At 34.7% G+C, this 24,258-nt stretch overlaps 2 protein-coding genes across 2 annotated transcripts; one reads left to right on the top strand and one right to left on the bottom strand.

The window, feature by feature from the left end:
* Positions 1-3,345: 3,345 nt before the first annotated feature.
* Positions 3,346-6,483, bottom strand: LOC125202703 (growth-regulating factor 1-like). The gene is made up of 4 exons (XM_048101150.2): positions 5,973-6,483; positions 5,346-5,537; positions 4,485-4,833; positions 3,346-4,416 (listed from the first exon to the last, which is right to left on the bottom strand). The coding sequence occupies exons 1-4, from the start codon at positions 6,274-6,276 to the stop codon at positions 3,663-3,665; spliced, it is 1,599 nt and encodes a 532-aa protein (XP_047957107.1). The 5' UTR covers positions 6,277-6,483; the 3' UTR covers positions 3,346-3,662.
* A 15,101-nt stretch (positions 6,484-21,584) lies between these two features.
* Positions 21,585-24,049, top strand: ANT (Integrase-type DNA-binding superfamily protein). The gene is made up of 8 exons (XM_048099852.2): positions 21,585-22,084; positions 22,163-22,550; positions 22,623-22,705; positions 22,824-22,832; positions 22,909-22,997; positions 23,055-23,179; positions 23,251-23,327; positions 23,402-24,049. Exons 1-8 carry the CDS (start codon positions 21,835-21,837, stop codon positions 23,848-23,850), a joined length of 1,470 nt encoding a protein of 489 aa, XP_047955809.1. The 5' UTR covers positions 21,585-21,834; the 3' UTR covers positions 23,851-24,049.
* The last annotated feature ends 209 nt before the right edge of the window (positions 24,050-24,258 follow it).

The raw sequence follows: 24,258 nt of genomic DNA, 5'->3' as shown, positions 1-24,258 counted from the left end.
TGGTGCTTAGACCCTGTCCAGAACAGGAAAAACAATGGTTAACAACAAATAATCTATGCGTTACAATAAGTAATGCACAGATCTGAAGATGTAATGTACAAACCTAGTTATACTACTCAATTATTTGCTACAGAAAATGAACACCTTTTCCAACCAAAAAAATGAACAATAACCTACAGAACAGAACAATCACCTACCAAAAAATGATGCATAACCTAAGCTAAAGACAAGTGATGCACGACCTCTATTCAACAATGCACAGATCTGAAGATTTAATGTACAAACCTAGTTATACTACTCAATTACTAGCTACAGAAAATGAACACCTTTTCCAACCAATAAAATGAACAATAACCTACAGAACAGAACAATCACCTACAAAAAATGTTGGAATGATGCATAACCTTGATTGGGTTCTGGCTGGCTTTTGTAGGCGCGAGCTCTTTTATTCATTCTATATCTGCGCGACGAGAGTGCCAAAATCGGTTAGTTTTCAACCATATATCAGTGTGGTATCGCCCAAAAAAAATGACCAACAGTGTACATATTGGCCAGAAATCAAGCATTCAGTACATAGAAATGCTCACAATATCGACTTCTCCAACTAAAAAACAACAACTTTTGTGCATTACACCAACTGTAAATTAAACCGATGAAACCCAGATCCAACTGGATTTTCACGAATTTTTATAGCAAGTATGAGCAAAACCTTAACTCTAATAACCACAAATTCATCTTTTCCAACAAAATCGCGCCAAACACTTTTGTGAATTATTACGATTATAAACTATAAATCGCTGTTTAAGAGTGTTTCTGACTTCAATCGATGTTTAGGAGTGTTTTTGCCTACCAAACAAAAAAAACAGAACCAAACCTTTTTTTTGGAAGGCGATGCTTCGCTTTTCAACGGAGAGCGCGTAGTGATTTGATGGCGGGAATCGTCCACCGACGTAGATTCCACGGCGGGAATGGTCCACCAACGGAGATTTCGCGGCAGGCAGCGTTGGTAGAACTTGATTTCAACTTGATTTCGCGGCGGCGGCTAGGGTTGTGGAATTGGGGGGGAATTTTTGAGAAGAGAGAGTTGATGGGATGGAGTGAGAGAGAGGGGAGTTGAGAGGTCGATGAAAATGCCGCGTAAATTTCGGACCTGCCGTTTCGAAACTGATTGTGTAGTGTGTTTTTTTACTGCTTTACCCTTTTAATGCACGAAAATGCACAAATAATGCAATACGGGATCAGATTGGCCCTTTTAATCTAGTCCATCCATTCCATCAATCTAATGGTTGATATTAAGAAGAGGAAAGACTCTAAGAGTGTAATAGGACCCTAATGCAACCCTATATATATATATATATAGGGATGTACTAAGATGACAACCCTCTTTATTGTAACACCATACCACCATTTTAGGCCATTGGATCTGAAAATCGTGTGCTTGTCATGCTGCCACGTGTAAAAACACGGAAGGGTAAAATAGGAAATTTCTAATTTTACGTTACCAGATTGCAGTGCTGTTCATTGAATATTGCAGTCTTACCACAACAATATTGCAGTTTACCACGACTGCAATATCTAATGCAGTAGACTGCAATATCTAATACAGTAGACTGCAAACCCGTGTTTTTTCACGAAACTTAATCCTAGTCGTCCATAGATGAGATCTAACGGACTATATTGGTGGTATGGTGTTATCCTATCTATGATGGCACCATAGTGCACCCCTATATATATATATATATATATATATGTGTGTGTGTGTGTGTGTGTGTGTGTGTGTGTGTGTGTGTGTGTGTGTGTGTGTGTGTGTGTGTGTGTGTGTGTGTGTGTGTGTGTGTGTGTGTGTGTGTGTGTGTGTGTGATCGAGTGGAGTGAGTTGGCTAGTGGAATGGGGGGTCTTTTTACCATTTATGGTAATTATGAATCGGGATTCTTATTCGCCGACGGACCAAAATAGAAAAACGGGACTCCTATTCGCGGACAAAGGGAGTATGAACTATTTCCATTATGGTTTGTCCATTAAAACTATACACTTTCTATTTATGAAACTTTTTTCTAGGCCTGCAAATTTAATCTGCGGGTTTCGGGTATTACCCGATCCCGACCTAATACCCGAAGGTTTTGGGTACCTGAAACCCGAAATCATGGGTTCAGGTATGAGTTTGGGTAGTTAATGTTAGGATTTTTCGGGTTTAGGGTACCCGAAACCCGTATTAGGGTACACGACTAATACCCGATTAAACCCGATTAATTACGTATTTGGATAAATATTTTTATTTAGTATAGGGCCTATGGCCCATAGGATAAATCTGGGGTAAATTTATTTAATCACATGTAGATTTATGTAAAAAATTTCTTTATTTTAAAATTAAGTAGTGTATATTTGTTTAATGTCTATTATATGCATATATAGTCATAGAATCATAATCTAGAGAGAGCTAAAGCATTATAATTGAAGTTTAGACTTTTAATAATAGTATTATTATGTTATTTTTAATAATTTCTATTCTCATCACAATATAATTTATATAAAAGAATAAATTTGAAATATACTAATTTCGGGTTTATGGGTACCCGATTAGTTAGGTTCGGATACCCGCACCGGGTATTAGGGTACCCGAATTCACATAGGGTCGGATATTGGGTATGATATTTTTGAGATTTCGGGTTTACAGGCCTACTTTTTTTCATTTAATAAGATAAGATTCATTCTCTATTAATAATATTTTAATTATTTTTTTTATTATTATTATTTATTTATTTTATCAATTGTGCATTAAAATTCATACCCCGTTGAAGTTTATGTTCTTAACGGGAAGAGGGAGTTCATTTTATTTGATGGACTTAAGAGAGCTTCCCAACCAATTGTTTCTTTTTAACTTTACAATTTTATATCCCATTCGCCGCCCTATGTTATTTGGAATGATTTAAAAATAAATGTGTTGCGAATAATGAGCAGAAGAGAGTATTTAAATATTATCATACTATGAATTTAAACATTCATTCCAAATTCTTTTGCCCCAACGAATACCCAAGTAAAGTTGATCGAAATTTCCTCTCTTGACAGCCTTACAATCAAACCAACATAAAACACTTGTCCACTCTTGTCCAAAACTGGAAACAGAACACTACTACTATATTCATAAAATCAACATAGGTAAGGACTATTCTTTGTTCTTCCGCAAAGGGGAATAAATTCTTGTATAAGAATGTATATGCAAAGTGTGTTGACCAAAAATGATGTTTACAACCACCTCAAAATAAAACTATACTACTATACTTACAATCCAATCCAATCCAATCCAATATATATTTTCCCATTTATTACAGAAAAAAACAAAGTCATAGTAAAACTGAAGCACATATATATATAATTATGATAAGAGTAGTATATATCATCAACATCAAACCAAGTTGGATGATACAAAGGTTACATGAAAAAACATAAATATTACATAAACCAAATTACGAAGCAGCACTAAGTTCAGCGTTCATTAAGCATGAAGAGAAATAGTAAAAAAAAAAAAAAAAAAACACAAAACACTCGTTCAATAAGCCAGACATACATCCGCAAACAAAATATTGTTGTATTACCACCTTAATTTGCCTTGGCCCCTTCTTATTCGAAACTCGTCTTGCCTTTCCACGACGCCATTCTCAGCCTACAGAGACTGAATGGTTGCACAGGTGATGAGGGCGGAGCCGGGCATTTCATTGCAAAGAGCCTTGTTGCCAGCATTGGTCGGACTTCCCCCGGAGCTACTGTTTGAGAGGGAAACCAAGGTGGATTTCTGCAGAACACCGGTGGGGGACGATCCCAGCTTCACGGATGAGAAACTCGCGCCTGCACCTCCACTAGTTGAGCTTGTTAACACCTCCCCTAGTGGTCCTCCCATCGAGTTCCCCCAAACAATAGGAGACCACGGTGATTCCTTTTCAACCGGCTGGCCAAGATCGTGACTCACTCCCAGGCTCATACGGATAGGGTCAACCTCGTGAGAGAGCCTTAAAGTCGAGAGAGTGGATTTCTCGTTTGTGGGTGAGCCAGTGGAAGATGAGAAATCTGGAGCAATAGGGATGGACATTGACAGTTGGGTCCAGTCGGATTTCAGTTCTTCCGGCCACGAACCAGAGGCACGATCCGACTGATGATACTTTGGCCAATCATCGATAAAATGGTGAACTGGATGTTGGCTGTTGTTTGCATCTTTCGTGTTGAAAGAATCCGAGTTACTGCCGTTCATGTAGGATATCTTTTCTGAAGGATTGAGAAGGCAATCGGAGGAGACACTCCCAAACTCCAAGTGGGATGATTCTTCAAACGGAAAGTGCTGCTTTTGAAGGGTGTACGGGGCATCTTTAGACTTTGCACCAATCGTTGGAGGGAGCAAGGAGAGGCCCCGGACGTCTTGAGCTCTGCCAATAAGTCGTATTTTGTTTTAGAACAACAAAAAAAAAGATATAAACTAATTATAATAATCCACCTGCTAACAAGATGGTCGGCCGAAGCAGCATTGGGCTGCAGGGAATTAAGTTGATGTTGCATCGCACTGAGGCTGTTGGACACATTGCTGGTGGACATCGCCGATGCTGATGAGGAAGAAGCAACCGATGCCACCTTTGATGCAGCGGATCCAGAGACAGCGTGGCCAGTGTGGCCTTCCACAGGCTTTCTTGAACGGTGGCGGCCCCTATTAATGTGCCTTTCACAGTATTTCTGATCAGGGACAGCATCTCTCGAGCACCGCCATTTCTTCCCATCTGTTCTCCTACACCTTCCCGGCTCAGGATCATTGCTGCCAGAGAAGCCTAGATGGAATCCACCCCACCCTACTGCACAACCAAATACATAAAGTGTGAGCCCAAAACTCCAAATATACTAATGCCATAATATATGTGGCCTTTACATTATTAATTACTTCTAATACGAAGAACTCGAGAGTTAACTATCAGTTATGGCCTGATCTTCAAGAAATGTGGACAAACGGAGGATGACGTGACCATCAAAACATGCCACATAAAACAAAATGACATTTTTCAATGTTGTTTTGTCTTATGTTTTTACTCTTAAAGGCCCCATCATCCTCACGTTGGTCCCTGCCAACAACTCCTCAACGCCGATACAATAAGGGGTCTACATTTGTAATCACGGAACAAAGATCACTCAATGTGCAGACATCAAGTCAATAGGTGATACTTAAACCATATCTTAACTTGATGTGGGTAAAACAATACACCAACTATCAGACAAGCTTCTTCACAAAATGATCAATGCATATCAAGAAAACACAAGGATCATAACTGAATTCCAAAACCGATGTCAAGAAGACGACAAAGAAACATACGAAAATTGGAGGCGTAAGAAGCAGGTGATCCATATGAGTAGAGGGATCTCTTGAGAGGGACGAGCAAGTTGGAAGGGACAGGCACATTAGCAACAATGTGTTTATAGATCAAAGCCTGGTGTTCCAGATCCATCCATTGTGAAGGAGTAAACGGCCCTTTCAATCTCGAAAAACTCCCACGAAACCCGCTTCCTGAAATCAATCATCAACAAACCATCAAAAAATTGAATTGTTCTGCCACTTCCAACAAAAATGGAGTAAACACCCCTTTCAATCCCTAAAAACTCCAATGTAAGCATATATATACTACATCTTCATTTCCAATGTCAACTTCAACTTCAACTCATAATCTAAAACTAGAATTTAGTTGAGCCCTAAAACAGATAGTTACAAGTCAACAGATATCTGAGGGGAAAAAGTAAAAAAAAAAATATGTTTACCCAAAAAATATCTTAACCAAACGGAATCTAATGTTGCATCAGTGAAGCCGTGTAATGCCAAAATTACAGCCTAAAACCCAAATCTCAGATTAAACAGTGAAAACGAATAAAACACTCAAATCAAAACATTCAACTAAACCGTTCACAAATTTAGCATCTTTTTAAGAAAAAACAAAAATGGGCATACCTCCATTCCCAGCATTGGCCTGATCCTGGCAAATCGAGAAGGCGATGCTCCTGGCGGAGGCGGCAGCATCAGGCGGCGGCGCCGGAGACGAGAAGGAGAGCATCTTGTGGCCGTCGCCGGGCGGCGGAGGCCAGAGATTGGATCTCCCGAAAGCGTCAGAGGCCATCTTGGGGGAGAAATCAGGCTTGAGTAATTTGTGCGATTTCCAGCAATCCTGAGATGTTTGGTTCACAGATCCATGGGCGTTTTCATGTGAAGGCAGAGAGCCTGCATTTTGCTTGTGGCTCAGCACCCCAAAATCCATTTTTGGTGAGAAAGGAAGGAGTTTATAGGGTTATCCCCACACCACAGCATGAGTTCATCTCAAGCAATTTCTGTGGAAAGCCAAAAATTGTAAAGAGAGATAGAGACACAGTGGAGTACTAATTTTGTTTTCAATTTTTATTTATATAGAGTGTTGTGTGAGGAAAAGGGAGAGAAATTCATCTGGGAAAATGGCAACACTAAATCTATTGAATTCTGGGTTTTGCTTAAATATCTTTAATGATTTGATTACAAATATGGTACAGGAATAAAGGACTTAATGCACACAAATATGGTATTTTAAGAAAGTATTTATCTTCTTTATAAATTGAGACTCCATCTAAAGGGAATGAGCACACATAAAGCAATAGGATATCATTAACATTGTTCTGTATTGAGAAATAAACATTATAGTAATATTTACCTGTTGTACTAATCATTTCTTATTTTTAATTCTAATTTTAGATTACAAAAATTATTTATAATAGGAAACAATAAAAAATTAAATAGTAAAGACTAAAAATGCATAATTTATAATAGGCAATTGAAATAAAGAAATAAAAACATATCAAAACATTCACATAAGAAAAAATCCAATTTTGACACATATGTAAGTATTATTGCATGACTCAATTTACATACACCAAACAATTTAAATGCAAAATCCAATTTTGACACAACTCTTTCTCAAACACGAATAGTACTATATGATCATCACCTTGGCTAGGTGGTCTAAAATATAAATACATGCATATTGCATTTAATTTCTGAAGGACCAGAACCATGTTGATTCAATTTCGTTGTTGTACACTTGCATTCACATGATGAATTTGCATGGATTTTGATGGAAATATCATACTACTATCATCATCCTTTTATATATTTAAAAAATATTACTTCAAAATGTAAAATTGTAGTAGTACTCTTTTCCCAGGGAAAATGGACTTTTTCATAACTAACTAAAATATCATTTAATTAAACTTACTAAATATCATTTGTCACAATATCTCCAAGTTAATTAAGATAATCATCGATCAATTAAAAGCAACATTTCTTGGTACTAAAATTAGTGATGTCCACCTGTATGGAAATAATAGTGATGTCGCCGTTTACAAAATCGACGGTTTCAGTTCTAGTTCCAAGATTTGAAATTTTGAACCATGCAAATCAGACAAATAAATTCACGATTCTGATTTTGAACGAGCAACTATTGATTTTCTCATATTCCATTTCCAATTTAATGGTCACATTTTTTAGTTTTGTGTTGAAGATAATAAATTGTATACAGTGAATTAATACTATGAAAATAAAATGTGAAAATACAAAATAATGTAAGTAATAAGTAAAAGAAAAAAGAACATTTGAATTCATATTGATCTAACAATGAAATAATAATAAATTTAAAAGTTTTAAGTAATAAACAAATTCTAAATAATTCTTAATTTAAATTATAAGTGTAATGTATAATTGTCCTTGAAATCAGAAGAAATGGAAGTGTTAATTCAAGAAAGTTACAATGTCTCAAAATGTTCTAGATATATTGATCGCATGAGATTCGCTCTGAAAGAAAATTGGATCAATGGTATTAAAAGGCAAGCAACGATAAAGGTTGATATTCATGACGCATAGGTTGACATTCATGACGCCGTGCTACAATACCCATGAGCCTCAATTCTTATTGTTGCAAATGTTTTCTTGCCCTTGTGTCTAAAAATGATGAGCTTTTGCATCATATAGTCCTAGTTAGAGTTGTTGGATGGATTGGCCCATCCCAACCTGAACCGACGACGGTTTCGATTTAACCATATACATATCACTTATCAAAAGTATTTGTTGCATAATTGATAGTTATCTTTAATAAAAATTACTCTCTCCGTCCTTAAAAAATAGACCACATGGTCGGGCCGAGTTTGACCCATGCTACTTGCCTGCGAACGCCCGAAGGAGATCCGCGCGCCAAAGACAAAACATCAACTTCAAATTAAAGAAGAATTATATTGTTAAAAAATTGGGAGACATGAGATAGAGTTGTAAGGAAATGGAGAGAATTCTCGTAGTTATGGGACGAAAAAAACACGACGAGATTGGGTTTCAACATCCGAGCCATATCATGTTAGTAATGTCCCATAAATTCAGTCCAAACACAATAAATGCGCATTTAAAATGTTTACGACCTTTCTTTCTACAATCACACCCCACTTAGAATAAGCCAAGAAAAGTAGTTGTGATATCAATATGCATTGCCAAGGACAAAATTGAGTATTCATTGTTTCTACTCTATTGCATCTTTTTATGCATCTAGATTTTCATGTACGGTCTTATTTTCTCTATAAAATCCTTTCAACTTCTTCTCTCATTTTATCAAAAAATCATTCTGTACTCATATCAGATTTCAATGTGGTGACAAGGGATCGGATTACTCACTTTTACCAATTTCAATATAATGATTTTGAGTGAGTATTAAATAAATTTTAAATTATAAAATTATTCAATGGTCGATTTGATGGAGCACGTGAAGTCATCTATAGTTACTCGTTATCAAAATTCATTTATATTGACAATATTGTAGTTTCAAATTTAACTAAATGATTAACAAATGATGGTTTTGTCAAGAAGTATTTTGATTTATTTAGTGGTAACATTTTTATGGATATTTCTACTTTAATTATAAATTTTATTTAACGTAGTTAGGAATTGTTATAAGGAAAAGATTGGCAAAAGAATTGATTAAAATATCATAGTATATAATTTTTTTTTTATTTAGAATATGTTTGGATACGCTAAATCAAAATTAGATTGTATGAAGTTTGAATGTTGATCTTAAATTTTAATGTTAAAACTTTAATTGTTTTTCTACTAAACATTGAAGTGTTTGGGCATTCTGGCTTATTATACCACAAGCAACGCCACACGGCAGTGTGACGAAGGAGTTCATCATATACTATTATTTAGAAAATTATGATTAAGTTTGTATTTTATTTTAAATTATGTAGTATCCATGTCATTTTATATTGGAGTCACAGATTTGGTAATGCACGTGTCATCTAGCGAGGCAGGTCGACATTTTGCAACCGATACATAATTGTTAAATTATCTCTTTTGACTATTCATTAGTATTTAATAGATTGTATCCATAGATTGGGATTCTTTTGGTTAACATCACTTCAAATTTGTGAAAAACATGTATTCCTTTACCTTCATTGCATCCAAGAGTTTTTTTTCCCATTAATAGGTATTGGGATTTAGTAATAAATATGAATGCAATGTGCATCCAAATGTATTGATTGATAGGGGTTTCATATCATATGAAGAAATTTGCAATTCACTCTCGTAATAAACCTCATGAAGAAAGAAAATCATCTACTTATATACTATATGTACGTATAGAAGATGTACAATCACTGCCAAATAAGTACTTCCTCCGTCTCATAAACTTAAATTTAATATTGAAATAAAAAAAATAAAGTGAAAAATAAAAGAGGGAAGAAGAAGATAATTTTAAAATAATATCAGATTTAGTACATTATTGAAATAATATCATATTGAAACAGTTAAAATGTGAAAAGACGAAATTACTCAAATGCTCAAAAGGGCATTTTTGGAACAAAAATAGCTAAAATGACCAATTTCAATATAAACTCTTAGTCCAGAGATGTCTGACGATATTTTTAAAGTATAGAGATTATGGACGAGATAATCTCATCGTCCAAGGACCATTTTATAGCTCACTCAAAATAATATTATCATAGAGTACTCCTACGTCTTACTCATTTGTTTTATTGAATTATTTGTGAAAATGTATTTTTGTTGTAATTTACAATTAAGATTGAATATTGAAAAGCAACCCCAACTTGCAATTTGAATGATCGGACATATTAAAAAAGTTGGTGCTACTCTATATGCCACTTCTTATAGCAAATGTAGCTTGCAATAAAATTTTGTTGACTTCCGGTTTTCCCCTTGGCTTAAGAAATGCATTTTCCGTTGAGGGTATTTGTGTGATTTCCGATTCCTTTGCGTAAGAAATCCATTTCAATTGAGGGTATTTGTGTAATTTGATTTGCACGAGCTTCCAAGTTTTACATGGATATCTATTGTCGGAGGGTCCAGCTCACACCCACGTGACTAATCATAAAATATGACGATATTTTTATTTGAACAATTTTAGGTTATTTTTATTTTTATTTATCTTCAAACGCACTTCACCAGAAATTCCTATTCCTGTTATGAAAACACACTAGATTGGATTTTTATGTATATTTTCTAATTTTCTAATTTAGGTAATTATGTATTCCTCTGACCAATTAAATGGTAGTTTTAATTTATAAATTAATATCAAATATAATATGGTTTAAAAATTATAGCTCAAGAAACATTGATATCTGCAGATCGACCGCTTCAAATTTTAGGATGTCAAATATTTGAATTGGAACATTTTTACAACTATTTTATGTGTTGTTTTATTCATTTGATAAAGTTGTTTTAGAAACTTCTTCGGTTTAAGTTGTAGTACTAACACTTGTTTATTCGGAAACATAACTACATAAGTAATGGAGAAAATAATTACTCCATAATAATAGCTATTTTGAGTTGAAATGTACTATATGCAAATTAGAAGCAACGTAGAAAACAAGTACTCCATTTTAGTTGGCGTGCATATACTAACAGGAATAATTAAGGAGTAGTTGTTTATAATTAATTTTCCATCTTCACTTTTCGACATTGTTAAGATTGGTATGGTGGACCAAGAATATTTTATTTGTCCTCTCAAAGATACTCAAACAAATATTTTTCTCTCACAATATATAGACATAAATAAAATGTCTCGCCTTTAATATTCATGTCTTCTTTATTCAAGGAAAAAGAAAAAAAAAAGCGGTGCTTAGTTTGCTACAAGCCTACAAGAATTGAGCTTTATAATAGCAACTACTAAATTTGGACCAATGTGGCCCATAAATTTCCGAACATATTATAAAGCCCATGCTCAGAAGTAACTCAAATCATTTACAATTCTATTTGGGCCCCTAAATATGGGGGGCCAAATTATAAATATCTCCAAATCTTAAATACCATAGAATTTTTGAAGTCTATTGGCAAAGCGCCTTTGGATATAGATATGGTGTTTTTGTGTGAGACTGAAAAAGGAAATTAAGAAAAGGTCTTTAATTCATAAGAGTTTTCGTTTATCAATAAATTCATGAAAAATTAGGCGTGACAATTATTGGAACAAACTCTTTCATTTTCAGTTTATTTCCGAAAATCTAACCTGGATCTGCGAACCAATCAATAATTAATCATTAACCCGATCTGTTGTTCGATTGTGATTGGATATGACATATTTTGACTTGTTTGCATCTTTGTTGTGCTTGTTTTGCTATTCTCTCCTACTTATGTGAGCCTATGCAAATCTTGACTTGGTTTGGTCTTGGTCTTGATTGTGACCAGGGGCTTAGACTACATTTTATATCTCTTGTTATGTTGCTCTTGTGTTTGTTTTAGTGTAGGATAGTAAACATGTTTTGCTTTGTTTGATTTTCTAGATCGTACTCTGCTAGCTAAGCTTGTAGTTCCCTTATAAGGAGTTTAAGCATTTGGCTTTGTGGATAAAAGAAATAGACTTGTTGTCACGCGCAATTGATCAACGAAACTTAGAAACTAGAAATCCTCATAATTATTTTGTTTTCTATAGTACAATTATTAAGTGATAATTAAAAAAACTATATAGCATATTATTTGTTTTAGAGATTGTCGGAAAAAACTATGAAGTTTTGTTAAATTTTGGTTTGTCTTGCAACTTCAAAAATAGACAGAAAACTAATGAAATTTGGATCTACTCTCACTTAATTATTCCACGATGAAAAATTCTGCCGCGGGCCTACGTGTTATATATTGTTTAAAATTTACCTTTATTTTCACTATAAACTTGAAAATTAATTTCTGATATATTTGCAAATTTGTAGTGGTTATGTAAGAGATGTGAAAATGGAATATGCTACATGTTTCCAGTAATATTTGTCTCATGTTGACTTAGGTTTAAGAAATGGAACAATGGTACACATATTATTATTCGACGGAGAGTGTAATTGGTATTTGGTAATTTGTTCGGTCTATCGAATGTGTTAGATCCAAAACTATACCAAATTAGTTAATATAGTACGTATTTCATAATTTTATGTCAAAACATTTGGATTTGGGTAATGATTTTATGTGAAAACTTAAATGAATGGAATCGGATAAAAAACGAATTACTTATTAACTGAACCATATTCTAATCTAAAAGCCTTTAATTAATTGTATTCGATTTTCGACGTTCTGAGAATTATGTTCGACCCTACCTACAATTGTCAACCCAACAAAAAGGGCAATAGAAAAAAATAAAGAGCCGAAGATATACCCACCAAATTTCGATCCACTAAAGATCTTTTATCGAGAATTTCCCACCAGCCTCCAAAATATCGTCAACAATGGAAATGAGTTAAAGCCATTGGATTTTGTCATTTTCAGAACATTCGACAAAATTTTATCATGCATTCGAAAATAAAAAAAATATACTCTCCCCGTCTCACTTTAGGAGTCCCGGTTTACTATTTCTAGGAGTCCCGGTTGAAATATTCCATAAATGGTATTAGGCCCCACATTCCACTAACCTTTTTCCACTCACATTTTAATATAAAATTAATATAAAAAAGTAGGACTCACATTCCACTATCTTTTTTCACCAACTTTCCTTTACATTTCTTAATACCCGTGCCGAACTCAACCGGGACTCCTAAAGTGGGATGGAGGGAGTATGTTTTTTTTTCTTGAAAAATACTCTATACTTTCCTTGTTACTAATTGAGACATTTCTTTTGGATACGAAGATTAAGAATAATGAGTTAAATGGATATTGATTCGTGAATAAATTAAGTCTATCTAAATGGTCTACTAAAACCTAAAATGACATAAGTAATTAGCTTTAATGATACTAAAAAATTAGTCTCATAATTGGGGTAAAATCATATTTGATGTGACATTTACTCTAAAATAGGTTTGAATTTAATGTAAATTATTGAAGATGCTATGAGAGAGATAAGAGAGCAAAAGAGTATGTTAATTTTTAATTAAAAAAATGACTCAATTATCTTGGAAATTTTCAAAATAGAAAAACGACTCAATTAATAAAGATGGGATGGAAGGAGTATAAATGAGCAACAACATATTATGTGGCAAATCAACCTCAACTCATGTCATGGTCCAGAATATATTAGCAGACATGAAAGGCACCCTTCCCTGTGAATAACCATTTGGATTTATCTCTCAAACTAAAACCCTACTGCTACTGTTTGCAGTTGAATTAAATGTTTTCTCATAATATCTCTCTCTCACTCCTTTTCAATTTTCCAATACAACCTTTTTCTTTTCATATACTGTATTTTTAAAATTTTGTTTGTCTTGAAGCTTTCTAGCAGGCCTAAGATGAACCCTAGGATTGCCTGGGTATTTTTGTGCTGTCTTGGGATGCCTTAAAAGCATGTTTTGTAGGTCTGCCTTCTCTACTACTTGTAGCAACTTTTTCTGTTTATGATGTTTTGTATATTCATAAGCTACCAGTCTTAAGTTCCCCATGCAAAAATTACTCTTTTTTCATTTATCCTGTATTTTCCTTAATTTGTTAACTTTGGGGGTTATATGATGTCAAACATGATAATCATCATAAGCAATTTGCCAATAATTGAGTACTCCACACTTAATCAAATGAGATTTAGACATTGTAGATCAAATATCAACTGAAATTGAAATAGATTCATCAAGTACCTATGCCCAGTTCAGTTGCATCAATTTTAGATGGATGTGATATTAGGGTTTTAATTAGTGGGAATATTCAATATTGCACAAGATATAAATTCAATTATAATGAAATCAATCAACAAGTTGGGTTTGTTTGTAGATATACAGAATCTACTTGAAGGGTGAATATGACATGACACTCATGCTTCGGAGCGTGACAATTCAGATGAGAGAGAATAGTACTATTGAGAATTGGCATGAGAGTTTTAAATAAAGGCAACTTTAATGCAGGGTAGTAATTTCTCTCTCTAGAAAAGGGAGGCAAAACTAAAGGGGTTTTGCTCTCACAGACATCTGAGTTAGGTTGCTTTCTGTAGTATACACTTTTCCTACACAGTTGACTCGTGTTGGCTATCGCTGTGATCGCATTAGATCTTGTTTGGATTTTCTGAATTCCCTATTACATCACTTCTCTTGTCTCATTTATTGTTTTTTTATAATTTTCTCTTGTCTCATTTATTGTTTTTTTATAATTAATTTATGACGCACTTCCAATTTTACCTCGTCTTCTAACCAATTTAACCATTGATATTATGGGTATGTTCCAATTTACAAGTTACTACACCCACGGAGAATTTAAGACAATTTGGGTAGAGAACTTTGGTGACAAATGTCATTCCATGGTTGGATAAATTGTGGGTTTGGAGCACCGACCGAGGCGCGTAGGAGCCTCGGGGCTCAACTGTTGGGTTCGGACTTAATTTCGGGGGCCGGAGGGGCATACGAGCAAGGGTAATGGGGTAGTTTCATGTTATTTATAAATAAAAAAAAATATCTAATAAGCCATTAGACTTTGAGCACTTTTTTATATCATGATCTCGAAAGACTATATCAGATGTTTGAGTATTATCTCGTTTGAAGCTTGAAAGAGCATAACTGAATTATAAGCATCATCTCATCTAGAGTCTGGTCAATCTTCTTTGACTTACGGATATCATTTCATTTGAAGCTTGAAAGATAAAACTAATTGAGGTCTAAGCATAGCTCATTTGGTGCTAGGCATACCACGTCCGAGTTCTAACCATTTTCTCGTATGTCATTTAACAAATCACACCTTAAAAAACTTGTTTTTAAGGATACAAAAATCGAGATGCAATTATTTAAGTTGGAAATTTTAAGAAATAACAACAATTTAAAATGCAAAAGAAAGCGTTCCTAAATTAATAACAAAGTAATTTCATCTTCTGCTATTTTAGGACACTTCTATTTGCGTCCTCTAATTTTAGTTGGGATATCAATAATAAGGACATGTTTTGAAATGTTAGTGGTATATTTAGAAACACAAATTAACATCCTTAACTGCATTAAAAAATGTCTTAAACGATTTTTTTATTGTAGTGTTACCATTATTTATGAGAATCATCAAATACTTGTGGGCCTTGTATCGTCTAAAGTAATCAGAATGATCTCATACAGACTTGTGAGCCTTGTATCGTCTGAAGCTTAAGTTCATGAGTAATTATTTCTTTCTTTTTTTTATATCTTGACATGCCATCTCTATTTTAGTAATTTACAAATAATTATGTACAAAGTGGAGTACATTATAAAACATTGCGTGATAGCTTCAAATTGAAATAAATATTGAGTAATTTGTGGCATCAGTATAGTTATTAATTTATCATGATGGCTATATAAACAATTACATAGTCAAATATGGAAAGTATATTCCAAGCAGGTTCAATTTGTCAATCCCAACAAATAAATATGGTATCTTATATGTCGACTGCATTGCCTGAATATTTAAGTATAGCTTGACTATATATAGAAGCAGCAGTATACCCATAGTGCCATTAAACAAACCACAGCTTATGGCTGCAATAAATTCAGAAACCTAACGACATCTCATATAATCGATTAAGTTATTCAATTTAATTTGGTTTGGTAACATAAACTTGTATTCCAACTATGCAAAGTTAAGAGGCGTTAACAAATTTGTATTAATGCATAGGAAATTGAAATTTCATCAAATATTCATTTCCATTTTGAATACTTTTAGTAGTCAATTTTCACCAAAGTTGTATAGAATTTATTGTATTGAATTATAGAATTTAAACAATAACTTAAATATATCCTCATGGACGCCCGCAAAGTTATTGACTAAATGGTTGGAAACTTATTGCAGTTTAATTATTTTATAATTGATGTCTTGATTAATTGACAAGATATTTGTTCTAAAAAATAATTTTGAGGATATTGTTGAAAATTAATCGATTTTGACCTAGTCCGTTGTCTTAAGTGGTTTTTTAATTAAGTTTGTGGTAATTCAACATATGAAAGGGATATAAAAACACATTATATTACTGCAAGTTAGTAAGAAATTAGTGAAATAACCGATATCTTAATAAGGAGAGTATCTCATGAATTGAATTGCTCTCGTCAGTTTAGCCGAAAATGAGACGAATTAGATAATTGCAAAAATTACAAACTTTGAAATTTATAATTTTATTTACTATATACTGCATGCACTCTAAAATGATCTTTGAATTCGAACTAAAATACTCCTTGTTTATTTGACATCATTATCATTGGACTGTTTTGAGAATTCGCACCATTATTCACAACTGAAAAAAATGGACGATTAATGATTAATTTTCGAAAAGACAAAATAGACAATTATTTTGTTATGATTGCTAAAGTGATTAATGTTTGTTTTCCAATAAAAATTTGTAAAATGGTGTTGTTCAGAATGAAGTTTATGAATGCCAACGTATTCTTCTTTTTCTTTTCGAATTTCTTGGGATTGCATTACCCAGACTCCCACATGTTTTGGAACTGACGTGGCACAAATAAACCATGCTTTATTTTATTGATAAATCCCCAACGTCATTTTGCTCATGATATATAAATTGGACCACTATTATTAAATTACATAAGTCAATAATGTCATACACTTATTTAATAGGAGTAATTCTCAAGTAACACTATAAATCGAAAAAATTATTAATATCTTTATTAATATATATTCTCCATGTCACATAAAAATATAAAGTAGAATCAATTTCCATTTTTATCTGTCCCATGAAAATATCGCATTTCAATTTATGCAAAATTCCCCCCAATTCATACTCATATATATCAATTTATTTACAATTTATATCACTATACTCTTATCATTACATTACATGAGTCGTACTATCAACTAATACTATTTTAACTACCATTCTCATCATATCTCTTACCTTACTAAATATGCATTAATTTTTGTGTCGTCCTAATGTCTCTATTCGTCCTACATCGATAGTGGATCCAAGTGGAGTTGTCCGCAACCACCCCGAATGATTATGTCCTTTCACTTTGGATCTCCGTATGTCATCCATTTATTGCTAATGACAATCGTTGCATTGCTTCTACCTTCTTAAGGTCTGCGACGACTTTTTTTTACTGTATCTAACCTTGTTTTGTAAATCACCATTCCCACATGTGGAGTAGTACTTCGCTCCATAGTAGTGGAGTCATTTTGTCATTTTGGTAATAGTAGAGTTATTTTCATTTTTAGTAGTAAAAGTCAACATTTTGACTATCACTTACTTTATTCTCTCCTACTTTATTCTGTTTTTTATCTCTCTATCTTTTTTCGTTTCCTATTTTATTCTTCATTTATTTAACTAACTTATTTCAATTTTTCCTAAATTGAGTGGCGAAAAAAAACTCCTCCATTTTCGCGTAAGTATTATTTATCTTTATGAATAGCAACGTATTAATAGGACCATAGGTTTATTTTATTTTTCTATCCTGGGTCGATGTCGACAAGAAAAGTTATAGTAGTCATTAATTGATTGATTAATACTCCTATTTTATACTGTATGATAGACACGTGCATGTGTTAACCTTTCAACCTTTATAAATGCCATCCTAAGTCCAAACTAACTTGTTTGAATCAAGTTTATTTTCCTATCTATAAAATCTAACCTGGCTGAGTTGGTGCTTTCATTATTTTAATAGTTTGATTGTCTCGTTGCTTTCCCATCACAACATTATCCTTTGCGCTTTATCTTATTTTCCCTCAAAGAGTATTAGTTTGCTCCTTATTTTTAATTTAATCGTTTGTACGAAAATATATAATATGAATTTTTTTTGGTAGACAAACGATGAAGTTAGAACTATACACCTCATTATTATAGAGAGGAGATCGCACTATTGGTATTTCAAATAAATGTATACCAGTATTAGTTGGAGTATATATATACGGCTGACTTCTTTAAATGATAATGGTGCATGTAGATATATTATGCTTAATATAAAAAAATTTCCAAAAAAATATATAGGACTATTAATTTTAAATAAATGGGTGGATCCATGCTTTAATATTGTCTTTGCATGTACTAAAAATTTTTAACTAGTGATTAATAAATCAAATAAATCCAACTTAGAATTGATACGTTGATTTAATTAGAAAAATCATTGACAGTCGGATCGTTGTAAATCGTGAAAACCGATCGGTTTGACCATTAAATTGAAAAATAATTTTTTTTATTAATTAGAGACACACAGCTCGTGTGATGTTTAATCAAGAAAATTATGGCAATTATGACATACACCGATAAAATTTTGTCCAAATCATTGGTAGTTAAAAAATTTCGTAATTGATGTTTCATTCATTCTCCATCCAAACTCACAACCTGATCTAAATGTTGCAGGTCACCATCATCAATTTCTTCCTCTCATTTGATGCTATCTCATCACCCTAATATTTAGACCTTTATTTTCAATTTTTTTGAAGATGATCGATCAATAATTGTTCTTTATCTACCTCGTGATGACTCAATCTTATCAAATAAAGGAGAAACATCTTATCAACTGATTATGTGTTTCCTCGTTCCAACATTTCCGAAGTTGCTTCGCCATGATTTCCCAAATTATAAATACTAGTAGTACCATTGATTTCAAACACGCTATTTTACATGTGGGAAAAAATAAACTCTCTCTCTTGTGGGAGCTTCTTTTCTTGACAATTTTGGAGCCTGTTTTCGGTACAAGATGTATAATTTAAATCAAAGAGTAAAAAAAGGTACATAGTGCAGAGAACATGAGAGCAAAGCAGACTTCTAAAAGCTTACAGTGAAGGTCCATACCTCGTTTAAAATATGACAATTATTAAATCAATTCCATAGTCAATTTAATGTAAATTAGCCAATCATAACATCTCTCCAACTAGGTTTGAGCCTTCAAAATATTTTCTATTTTTCATTAACTTGGAAAATGGTATACCACATCTTTCCACTCCCATCCCAATTAGTGAGATCAGTTTGAAAATGGCAATACATTATTGTCGACTTCCCACACTGTCAATGAACAATAAATGGATAGTCCAACCGTACGTACCAAAATAAATAAATATATTAATTTTGGAGACATAATGCAACACAATGTACAAAAGTTATTTAAGAATTGGGAACTGCTCAATAACCATATTTGGATAGTGTGCAGTTCAAATATTGGCTCTTACTCTTCACAAAGGTACAATACTATACAACACACCTTTCTTTACTGCCATAAAACTTCAAAAAAGCACAGGCATGCATTTTCCAGTCAAACCACTACTCTCCTTTCTTTAATTTTTTTAAAAATTAAAATTAAAAAAGAAAAACTCTTACACATATTTTCTGAATTTCTGTAACGCTGAACATGGATAGGTCATGCACTTTTCTGGAATTCTATCAACACTTTATTTTCTAGACGACACCATTTAGCCTTTGCCATGCAACGAATCCTAGCCACTTAGTCTGTGTAGTAGCTCCTAGAATATACACATATATAGTGTTTCTTGTCTAAACTAAATATATTAATTTTTTCTAAATCCCTACATTTTAAATTCTATCCAAATCACAAACAAAAAACTTACCTTTATTTATTTGTCGTTGTTATAATTGATAGTATCTACTAATATATAGGACTGCATAGGTAAGTCATAAAGTTAATATATATGTAAAATCAGAATTAACGATTTTTTTTTTAATTTGTAGGCAAATATCCTATTTTTGATCAAAATTCAAATAAATTCTAGAATTTTTATACTCGATCGCGCAACGATGTAACGTCGTGTACACTCTGCTAAATGTAAAGAGAGTCTTATAGTAGTAATTTATTTTTATTGTGATTCTTACATTTGGTTTTTGTGATCATAGATAAAGGAGCCAATTTTCATTGTATCCTTAATTGTGTCAGGACCGCCTTATAAAGTATCATAACCAAAGGTATCCACACAAACTAAATTGCTTACATTATTGCCAAATTTTCTTTATACCTATCTAGATTCTTTTATGTTTACAAATTATTTTGTCTGCATGCAATTTACTCATATACTAGTACTATAATTCAAGAATGAAAATTGGTAGTAGCATCTAAGTTATTAATTTCAAAAAAATGCGACTATAAAATAGTAGAAGTACTAGCTAGTGGAGTATTTTATAATTGAGGGATGAAAACAGTGAGCTATAGAAAGATTTCCAGATATAGAAAGTGTAGAAAAAAAAGTAAATCATACACATAATAATAGAGAAGTGAGATTTTATTTGTTGGGGGGCTTGCGGGATTTCAAGTGGGGACTGGGGACTGCTGGAGAAATGGCTCAAGTTATATCATACTACATTAAATTTTGGCTGCCCGATTCTTCAATTCATGAATTAATTATGTTTTAGATAAGATACATGCATGTCTAAATGTAATAGTATTTCCTATTTTCGTCCCTGTTACTACACCAAATTCAAATCAACCAGCAAAATATTTTAATACTCCGTATTATATTTATTGCAACAATTACATGCCAATAAACAAATATACTTACATGATTGTGACACATTAAACAGAAGTGCGGCAAACCATATATTGCACTCACACTCACACTCACACTCACACTCACAGAGAGCACAACATAATGAAATATCACAGAAACACATTAATACCAGTAATAAAAGGATAAAACTGAATCAGACCACAACCACAAAGGGTGAAACAGATTCACCAGAAGAATAAAAGCAAGACAAAAGTGAACGTAAGAGCGTGTGTTGGTGAGAAAAGAGTTTTTAGTAGCATAAACTGTGAGCCGAGCATGATTTTGAAGAATCGATGGATTCTGTTAGAAATGAGTTATTCATCCTCTTAAACGGCCTTATAAGTTGGGAGGGTTATCTGCTGATTTATAGAAGAGCCAGATCACTATTTTGTCGAAGTGAAACAATAAGGGAAACCAATATACCCCACAATGTGTCGGGCGGGATGATCATCAGACTTCCACTTGAGTCCATTTTGATACCATGTTAGAAATGGATTTTATACGAGTGAGTTATCCAAAGAAGGAAGTCCTAATCACAAGGAGGTTTTCAGGTTTTGAATGGATTTGATAAAATTGAATATGTGAGCAAGGTATGGTGTAAATTGAATAAATGTGTAGTACATGTATATTTATGTGAAGATATATATGAGTGGGGGATAAAAGTAAAAGAAAATGTCTTTCTCAAGCACGGATCCCAATGGAATGCTGGAACGATGCCCAGCATTGCTTGCTGGAACTCATTCTTTTTGTTTAGTTTAAAGGGCCTTGCTTTGTTCTCTTTACGTAGAGATACAAAACAAAAGCAAAAGATACACAGACTGTTGGATTTTGGCTTAGATTTCGTCTCTCCTTCTTCTGCTCCTATAAAACAAAACACACCTCCCACATAATATAACATCATTAGTGTATTCGTTTCCAATCATTGACATGCTTCCTTGCTCCATCTAAACAACCAAACATGGGCGATGAAAGTAACAACAACAACAACAACAGCAATTGGTTGGGATTCTCTCTCTCAGCTCCAAGCATGGACGACCAGCAACACCCCTCCTCTAACGCCGTCTCCACTCCCGCCCCCATCAACTTCAACTACCCGGGCTTCTGCTACGGCGTTGACGGCGACGTCTACTCCCACTTAACCGTCATGCCTCTCAAATCCGACGGCTCCCTTTGCTTGATGGAGGCCATCAACCGCTCCCAGCCACAAGGCACCTTTCTCAAATCTCAATCAATCCCTGCTTCCATTTATTTGTATAATGATGAATGTGTTATTGCATTGCCTACAGCTCCGAAGCTGGAGGATTTCTTCGGGGCGGGCCATCCCCATCACTACCAAGGAGGAATGGCGCTGAGCCTCGACAGCATGTACTACCACGCCAACACCCAACCCCTCAGCTCCGACCACCTTCACCTCCAGGAGTATCCACTTTACTACGCGCCCCCGCCGCCGCACAAGGAGCCTGACCACGCTGACCAAATATCTGGCGGAGAGGCGTATAATGAGCTGCAGACTCTGAGCCTTTCCATGAGCCCCGGCACGCAGTCCAGCTGCGTCACCGCCCCTGTTGTCGTCAAGAAAAGAGGGCAGGACAAAGTCGATCAGAAGCAGATCGTTCACCGCAAATCCATTGACACATTCGGCCAGAGAACCTCTCAGTACAGAGGCGTCACCAGGTAATTCAATTAAGTAATTAACCCCCTTTCTTCTCCTCAAAAACCATACTAATAAGAAGGGTGCAAAATCAGACATCGATGGACTGGGAGATACGAAGCTCATTTATGGGACAACAGTTGCAAGAAAGAAGGGCAGAGCAGGAAGGGAAGGCAAGGTTAGTGTCATGTATTTTATTAAATTCTATTAGTATATGATTACTGATAATCAGGTGACTCACTTGTATCCTATTTTATTGGCAATCAAATTGGTGTGGGGGCGATGCGGACGAGCAGTTTACCTTGGTAAAATGAGTTTACTAAATTGTTATTGGAAATGCTGTTTCTTGTTATGGAGTGTGATTCGTGTTTGGCAATTCAGGAGGGTATGATATGGAAGAAAAAGCGGCCCGGGCTTATGATTTGGCCGCACTCAAGTACTGGGGACCCTCCACACACATCAATTTTCCGGTCTGTCTCTCTTCACTTTTTACGTTATCTTTCTTTTACTAACGAATCACATCGCAGTTGGAGAATTACCAACAACAGCTGGAGGAAATGAAGAACATGAGCCGGCAAGAATACGTTGCTCATCTCCGGAGGAAGAGCAGTGGCTTCTCTAGGGGAGCTTCCATCTACAGAGGAGTCACAAGGTCTAGACATGTCCTGTTTTGGCTCAACTTGTTAATTTGGTGTTCTTGAAATGTGTATTGTTATTTAGCAGACATCATCAACACGGCCGCTGGCAAGCCCGCATCGGCCGCGTCGCCGGCAACAAGGATCTCTATCTCGGCACATTCAGTGAGTTGCAATTTGAAAATCATTACTTCATTCTCTTCTTCAAACTTATTGTTGTGTGATTTTGTTATCCATAGGTACGCAGGAGGAGGCTGCGGAGGCGTACGACGTCGCGGCCATCAAGTTTAGAGGCGTGAATGCGGTGACGAACTTCGACATCACGCGCTACGACGTGGAGAGGATCATGGAGAGCAACGGCCTTCTCCCCGGGGAAATGGCGCGACGGAACAAAGAGATTGTCGTTTCTTCGAACGACAATAATGCGGTTGTTGTGGCCAAGGAGTGTGAGTGGAGAGTGGCGCTGCCTAATGGCGAGGCGGGGAAGATGTCCGCGCCCTCGTCCCTTGCCAGCTCGAGGGAGGGCAGCCCGGACCGGAACAATGTGCTTCCCATCCAATTTCCTGCCCTGCCTAACAAGTTTTTCCCCTGCCCCACTGGGGGCGAGGGCGCGGCCGCATGGATCCCTGCGGCCGGCCCAATGCGGGCCCAGGTGCCGCTCTTCTCCGCCTGGGCTGCGGATGTTTAGTGACACGTTTTCGTTGTTGGGATGGATGTGTTTTGCTTGTACAAAAAGGGGATATTATTACAAGGCAAATTAAGGGGTGGTTTGGTTTGGTTTGATGTAGGATTATTAATGTTGTTAGCAATTTGTTTAGGAAGGTCCAAACTTTTTCCAGTAAACCGGTTTGGACAGCTTTCAATGAAATTAATGGGCTTTTTATGAATGATGATTAGATTTAAGCTCCAAGAAGAGAAAGAGAACTTTTACTTTTGTAAGAATGATTCTTTTGACTTGGCCATAACTACTAGTACCAAAAAAATCAATTTCTCTAGTTTGGTGGAGCTTTCCATGCAGAGTAATAATTTCATCTTCTTCTTTCTTTTATATGAAAACTGGTTTTGGCATTTAAATCAAGGTGTGACTTTTGTGCTG

The sequence above is a fragment of the Salvia hispanica genome, chromosome 2 (genome assembly GCF_029641045.1).
Source record: "Salvia hispanica isolate PSC_SH4W2 chromosome 2, Shi_PSC_v1, whole genome shotgun sequence".
NCBI classification, from domain to species: domain Eukaryota; kingdom Viridiplantae; phylum Streptophyta; class Magnoliopsida; order Lamiales; family Lamiaceae; genus Salvia; species Salvia hispanica.
The sequence above is the reverse complement of the archived record's forward strand: the minus strand, read 5'-3'. Positions and strand labels throughout refer to the sequence as shown.